Source organism: Phaseolus vulgaris, chromosome 1, assembly GCF_051622355.1.
Source record: "Phaseolus vulgaris cultivar YP4 chromosome 1, ASM5162235v1, whole genome shotgun sequence".
Lineage (NCBI taxonomy): Eukaryota > Viridiplantae > Streptophyta > Magnoliopsida > Fabales > Fabaceae > Phaseolus > Phaseolus vulgaris.
The window spans coordinates 8,691,875-8,699,412 of NC_143498.1; the positions used below are offsets into that span (position 1 = coordinate 8,691,875).

At 32.1% G+C, this 7,538-nt stretch overlaps 1 protein-coding gene across 1 annotated transcript; it reads left to right on the forward strand.

Annotated features, from left to right (window-relative positions):
- Nucleotides 1-4,926: 4,926 nt before the first annotated feature.
- On the forward strand, nucleotides 4,927-6,592 carry LOC137813433 (dof zinc finger protein DOF2.5). Its single transcript, XM_068615679.2, has 2 exons — nucleotides 4,927-5,091; nucleotides 5,526-6,592. Exons 1-2 carry the CDS (start codon nucleotides 5,068-5,070, stop codon nucleotides 6,309-6,311), a joined length of 810 nt encoding a protein of 269 aa, XP_068471780.1. The 5' UTR covers nucleotides 4,927-5,067; the 3' UTR covers nucleotides 6,312-6,592.
- Nucleotides 6,593-7,538: the final 946 nt, after the last annotated feature.

Genomic DNA, 7,538 nt, shown 5'->3' on the forward strand with positions numbered 1-7,538 from the left:
TGAGTCACTTTTGGAAGACCTTGTGGGGTAAGCTTGGTACTAAGCTTTTATTTTCTACCACTTGTCACCCACAAACCGATGGTCAAACCGAAGTGGTCAATAGAACTTTAGGTCAACTATTGAGATGCTTCATTTCTGGGAATCTTAGAGTGTGGGAGAATTTACTACCCCATGTTGAGTTTGCATATAACCGTGTAGTAAATTCTACCACCTCACATTCTCCTTTTGAGGTTGTCTATGGGTTTAACCCCTTAACACCTCTTGATCTTCTTCCTATTCCCATTCTTGGAGATGTCTTGTGCAAAGATGGGGATGAAAAGGCTTCTTTTGTGAAAACTTTGCATAAAGACATCAAGATGAGAATTAAGAAGAAGGTTGGCAAGTATGCTGAACTTGCCAATAAAAGGAGAAAAACATTGTTGTTTGAGGAAGGTGATTGGGTTTGGCTTCATTTGAGGAAGGATCGCTTTCCTACTCAAAGAAAGTCCAAACTAATGCCTCGTGGTGATGGACCTTTCCAAGTCCTCAAGAGGATTAATGACAATGCTTATGAGTTAGATATGCTTGATACATACCTTGGTAGTCATATATTTAATATCAGTGATCTAACTCATTTTTTTGTAGGTCTCCAGAATTCGTGGTCGAATTCTCTCAAACTCGGGGAGTATGATGGAGATCACGTTCAAGACCAAATGGAGGCCAATATTCAAGGACAAGAAGAGGAAGAGGCTCAAGTGCTAGACGCTCATGGAGTTGGTAGCCCACCTCAAAGGCTTACAAGAAGTCAATTCAAAGCATTAGGAAATAATGGGAGGTTGTTCTCTCTTTTTGTAATATCTTTGTTTGAAGGTGCTTAGAGGGAAACATAAAAAACCTCTTTTGTAAAAGCATCTTTAGGTCTTTAGTTTAGGAAAATAGTAGGAAGCTTGGGGGGTGTGAGCTTAGTAGAGGGGTGTAGGCGTAATAGGGAGGTGCCAAACTAAGAGAGGAAGTCACACCTTCCTCATGCTCTAGGATTGGCGCCACTTTTATGTCATTAGGGGGGAATGTTGAATTTAATTAGCTCTTCATTTCAGCACCTCTTAGGCTATAAATAAAGGTGCTTACCTTGTAAAATTCAGATTGGAAATTAGCAATAGAGAAACTCTACTCAATTTGAGAGAGAATTTGTGAGAATTTGATTTCTCCTTCACCTTGTCTTATCTTGAGTGCATTTGGTTCTCTCAAGTGGCGGCACTAGCTCACTCATCTTGGAGCTTTCATCCTCTAAGTGGCGTGATCAACAAACCAAAGCATCCATCTCCATAAGTTCTTCTTTCTTTCATCTCCATTTTATATGAAGCTTAAACATGTCTTAGTTTCTTTTGTTCGATTCATCTTCCTTTCCTTGCACTTTTGTTCGGCTGATTTCATTTGATTCTGTTTTAATCCAGTTCAGTAGCTTCTTTTCATAATTCTGTTCGGTTCATTTGCTTTCTTAAGAGTTTAAATCGGTGCCTTTGCCTTTTTACACAATTTGTTCGGTTCAATTGACAATAGATAGCTCCTCCATATGAGTTTGGTGTTTGGTGCAAGTCTTGGTGAGTTCTTGAAACATAGAACCTTGATCCAATTCTATTATAAGTGCCTAAACTATCTCCAACTCAAGTTGAGTCCATAGAATGTCAAAGAATCATCTCTTCTTTGCTAGTGGATTCATATCAACTAACCTCAATGAAGAACGTTAACTAAATTCAATCAGTCAAAAACCTCCACCATGCCAAAGCAATCATAGAGACCAAAGAAAAATGAAGTTTGGGTCACCAATGGAGGTATAAATAAGCTCGCCTCAGTCGCCACTAGAGAAAAATTGTGAGAAACATCATTTATGAAAGGATGAAATGGGGAAGAAGAAGCTCATACTAGGGTTTTAAAGAGATTTATGTCGGACCACTTATGATCCAATATAAAATTCAAAATTTACATTGGACTCTTAAGTCATTCAACGTAAATTATGAAGTTTACGTTGGATCCTATGTGATCTGATGTAAACAAGTTGATTTTATTTACAATATTTCCATCACATTTTTTTAACATCTGGACTAGGGAGTCTAACATGAAAAGTGTGATGTAATTAAATCTTTTTCCACTAATGATTGTAAAGGGTTTGCTAGTAATGTAATTCAAATACAATTTTTTTATGAGTCATGGGTCAAAGACAAACAAATAAAAAACACTTTTGAAAGCATAAATGATGTCTCAACATAAAGACATTTTGAGTCGATAACTTTGAGTCTATAAGTGGTAAATGATATGGTTCAGTCATAATAAATGATTGTATTAGATGTATATGGGTAAAATTCTTGAACCATAAAAATGAGACTTTCATGGTCTTTTGCAAATTTTTAAAAAACATTCATATAAATTTTGCTTAAGCGCCTACACAATTTCGATTGAGTACTTAACAAAGTGAACTCTATCAACTTACATATGCTTCAGTACGCATTAATATCCACTTAAGCATAAATATTAAAAGTGAAACACTTTAAATTTTGACCTTGTTGTGTGGCATCACTTAAATGTCTACTAAGCATCACTCTGAACAACTACTTTTGCATTGTGAATTCATTAGCTTGCATGCAATGGTAAGCGTACATGGGAAAGCTTAAGTGAATTTACATAAATTGTTAAGTCTGGTGGGTGTCATTACTTAAACATTTATAAAATATTGCTTTAAGCGATTATTTTAGAATGTAAAATTTATCAACTTACATACTTTTGTTTAAGAACACAAATATTATCAATTCAGAAAAAAAATTAAAACTCTTACTTAAAACATCCTCCTCCCGTTAAGTGAGAGTGCTTAAACGAAGAAATGTGACACTTAAACTTGAACGCTCTTAGAGCATCATATATTTCAACTTAAACAATTCACCATTGAAGTAGAAAATACCTTGTTATCATTTTTGTAGGGGTGGCAAAGCGGGCCAGCCCGCCTCGCATTGGCCCGCCCCGCACTTGGCCCGCAAAAATGTGGGGCGGGTTGGCCCGCCCCGCAAAGTTATTGCGGATTAGAATTCCCGACCCGCCCCGCATAAGAGCTGTCCCGCGGGTTTGCGGGCCAGCTCGCGTTTCTTTTTTTTTTTAAATTAAATATTTTTTTTTTACATTTTGTTCTTAAAAAATTGTCAAATTAAACCTATATATTTGTTACTATCAAATTCAATTTTTTTTTCTTCCTTTTCAAACATAGTCAAACATCAAAAAATTAAACATTAAGATAAATATCAAATATCACTATTCTTCCACTTCCAAAACATTAAACATACCTAATTCCAAAACATTAAACATAAACATAAACATTAATTAAAAAACATTAAACATAAACATTATTGACATTCTTCCATTTCAATAACATTGGATGTCGCCTTAGAAGAATTTTCATCCATTTTTTCATAATTATAATCTTCCCCATCATCTGCACACATTAAAACAATGACATTTTTTTTTCTTGCGGGTTAGCGGGCCAGCCCGCCCCGTCCCGCTGGCTGGCCCGCGCGGGCCGCGGGCTAATGCGGGTTAGCGGATTGAAAAGGTTAGCCCGCCCCGCATTTTTTACCTGCGGACCACGGGCCAGCCCGCATGGCCCGCCCCGCTTTGCCATCCCTATCATTTTGTGGTGGCCTTATTATGATGCCCATGGCTATTGTTACAAAAATTGTAATTAATTATATTTTATACATTTTTTTTGTGATATTTGTGATGTATAAGTTAGGAATGGATTGTTAGCGACACAAAAACTCATCAATAATTCACTTTTTCGTGATGAAGTTTTTAAAAATATTACCTTTATCATGAAATTCGTCATAAATATATAAATATATACTGATTTATGTTCATAAGAAATTTTAACTTGTTATTACAAAATTCATTATTGTTTGTGACGAATTATTTGTTATCACAAATATCACTTGAAAAAGAATATAATTATAGTAGTAATTAATTGATAAAAAATTAAATATATCATAAAGATAAAAAAATAATATATTATTATATAAAAATATTTATTTAAATACTAGTTACCTTCTTTTTTACACTCAGTATATTAAATTATTAAATTACACTTTCTTTTTTTATTATATATAAAAAATGAACGATAGACTTAAATAAGTTTTAAGTCTCCAAATATTATCTACTTTTGTTTTCATACATAATAATATTTTTTTCAAAGTAAGTATGTAATAAATTAGAAAGTTTTGGTTTAGATTCTTGAACAAAATATTGTTTGTATGTTATTTCTTTTAATTAATATCCAAAATATTTTTAAAATTCACTTTTATCCGCCAATTTGTTTTCATTGTAATAATCCATATGTTTTACGAAGAGAAAATTTATCTAAACTTAAATTATAATTATTTTCACAATTATTTGCGTCACAGGGAAAACCTACTGAGATAAAGAAATAAAATTTAAACATGACCATAGTTGATGGAAAGTAACAAGCAAGATTGAACAGCGGTTTCCTAATATATTTTAGTTTCTAAATTATGAATTATATAATAAAAGATATTATCACTATTATTAAAAAAGATACTTTAGTTAAAATTTATTTGAAAAAAATTTAATAATTTTAATAAATTTTACATTATATATAAAGATATAATAGAAGATTAAATAAAAATATTCTTAATAATATATATATATAATTTAAATATTCTTGATTATATATAGAATTTAACTTTATTTTTATAATTATAATAAAAATTTATACAATAAATTTTATAATTTTTTGGAAAATAATTGTATTTAAAAAAAATTATTTTAAAATTGTTAAATATTAAAAAAAATGTCTTTTAAATTAGATACGTATGAACATCGTAGTTGTATTAGTGTCGTATACGTGTTGGATACATTGTTTAAAAGGCTTTGACACATTGTTTAAAAGGCGTGTTCAGCTTCATATAGAACCACTACTATTATCCAATTCTCAATGCTTTTCACGCTTGCTTTTATGAGCGTTCTCTGAAGTTGGTGTTTTCTTGTGTTCATCAAGACTTGTTGCCTTTTCTCTTTCTTTCTCCTTAGTCAATGGACTTAGATCAGTGGGCACAGGTATTACAAAACCTTCTTTTGTTTTCTCTTCACATATAATCATGAAACTTCTTCTGGGGATGTGATTTTTAAACATAATATGGAAAATATCATGTTTCCTATTTCATAAATGATCTTGATGTTGTAAACTATAACTGCAATTTTACTTTTCTCCTATAAGTATTCAGCTTGCAAGAGACTATGTTCAGTTCAGTTCAGCATCTGGAAATGAAATCACTGCACCTTTCCTTTTCTCCTTTTTTTTCTTTCCACCGTCTGATAAAGGAATAAAGGACCTGCAGAAAAGTTAACATATATTTGTTTGTATTGAAGAATCTATGTTTCCTTGCTCCTGCTCATTCTTTCCTTTTTTACCTTAAGATTTTGGACTCAAATAGTTATGGAATTTTCCTCTCTCTTTTGTTTTATTATTTTTACTTTCTGATATATTTCAGGGCATTGGAGGAGGTAAAGCTATGGAAGGTTCAAAGCCTCCAATTTTGGAGAAAAGGGCAAGGCCACAGAAAGATGAAGCTTTGAACTGCCCAAGGTGCAATTCAACAAATACTAAATTCTGCTATTACAACAACTATAGCCTCTCTCAACCAAGGTACTTTTGCAAGAGCTGTAGAAGGTATTGGACTGAGGGAGGATCTTTGAGAAATGTTCCAGTGGGAGGAGACTCAAGAAAGAGCAAGAGATCACCAACTTCTGCATCTTCATTTCCTGATCTCACAACACAACCCAATTTCCCTCACTCTCCTTCAAACCCTAAGATCCATCAAGCCCAAGATCTTAACTTAGCATATCCTCCAGTTGAGAACCACACCAGCATATCTAAATTCATTGAGGTTCCATACAACACTGAAGACAACACTCATCAGCACAACCTTCAAAATCTCACTTCTTCTTACTTTTCAGCAATGGAGCTTCTCAAGACTGAGATCACTTCATCAAAGGGCTTAACCTCTTTCATACCCATGTCAGTTTCAGATTCCAGAACAATGTATAACTCAACTGGGTTTCCTTTGCTGGACTTCAAACCTGGGCTCAGCTTCAGTTTAGAGGGGCTTGAAAATGGTTATCATGATGGTCTCCAAGGGATTCAAGAGGGTGAAGGGACAAGGATCTTGTTTCCTGTCGGGGATTTGAAGTCACAGCTGGTGACAAAGAGTGCTGAGTTTGGGCCAAATAGAAGTCAAGGGGATTCAACAGGGTATTGGAATCATGGTAGATATTAGAAAAGAAAAGAACAAGGATTTGCTCATTATTTTCTTTTATGTTCTTAATTTGATGAGCATTGTTTGAAGTGATAAGAACTTCTAACAAAATAGGGTACATGCCTTCAGTTTTAGTTCTTAAGTATCCATTTCACTTTTGATCTTTATTTGATTTTTGTTTTTATCTACTCTCTACTCTTTGATCTCAAGCACAGGAATGTGTAAGTATGTATGCATATTGTTTTGTTCGGTTCAAAGTGGTGAATCCGAATTGTTAAGAATAATTGATTTTTGTTTTTGAAGATTCTCCAACTTTATTAATAAAACTGAATGGAAGATGAATTTCCAACGTTCAAGTCACAATAAAAATATAATAATATTAAAATATAAATAAGTATAAAATAATCACTAGAAGAAAATCATGAAATATATAAATAGAAATAATTTTAGAGATAAAAAATAATTAGTTGTTATAGTGATTAAACTAGATACCATTTTAGAGACTAAATAAATTTTTGGTTTCTAAATTAGTTTGTATTATTGTTAAATGGTTTCTAAATTGTATCTAATTAGCAATCAAGATTTTTTGCTACCAAAATTAGAAACTAAATAATTGACACTTAAAACTTTGGTAGCTAATTAGATACCAATCTATAAACTATTTAACAATAATAAAAATTAATTTAGAAACTAAATTTTTTTTAGTTTCTAAGTTAGTCTCTAATTTAGTTACTATTGCATATAATTATTTTGATGTCTAAAAATTAATTTCTTTTTTATAATTTTTTTTATTCAATGTTGAAAGTAAAAACATAATAATATCTAAATAATAAGTATAAGAAAATAAATGAGTGAAAAATACTTACATTTATAAACTCAAAAAAGTGATGAATATATTAATAATTACTTCGATATTTCATGAACATATTCCGAGTTTTGTGACACAGATTCAGAATTTTATGTTCACATTAAAGTAATTATATTCATGATTAATATTAACTTGTCTAAATTTAGTAATAGTGAGAGTAGGAAACCTATGATAGTTAGTTTCCTTTGCTTTTCATAGGTTAAGTGATAATAACCCCTATTAAATGTTGTCTTTCCCATGTGACAAGAAGTATTGTTCTTGGGGTTTTAACCAGGATCTTCTCTCACTTTAATTCTAGCAGCAAGTTGTCGACAATAATGCTATTATTCCTTGGTTGTCATATATGTCGGCCTCCAACAGATATTCTTCAGTCAGAAATA

Coding starts and splice junctions, on each gene's coding strand:
- LOC137813433 (XM_068615679.2), top strand. CDS start 5,068: ATGGACTTAGATCAGTGGGCACAG. Junction 5,092..5,525: donor ACTTAGATCAGTGGGCACAG/GTATTACAAAAC, acceptor GATATATTTCAG/GGCATTGGAGGAGGTAAAGC.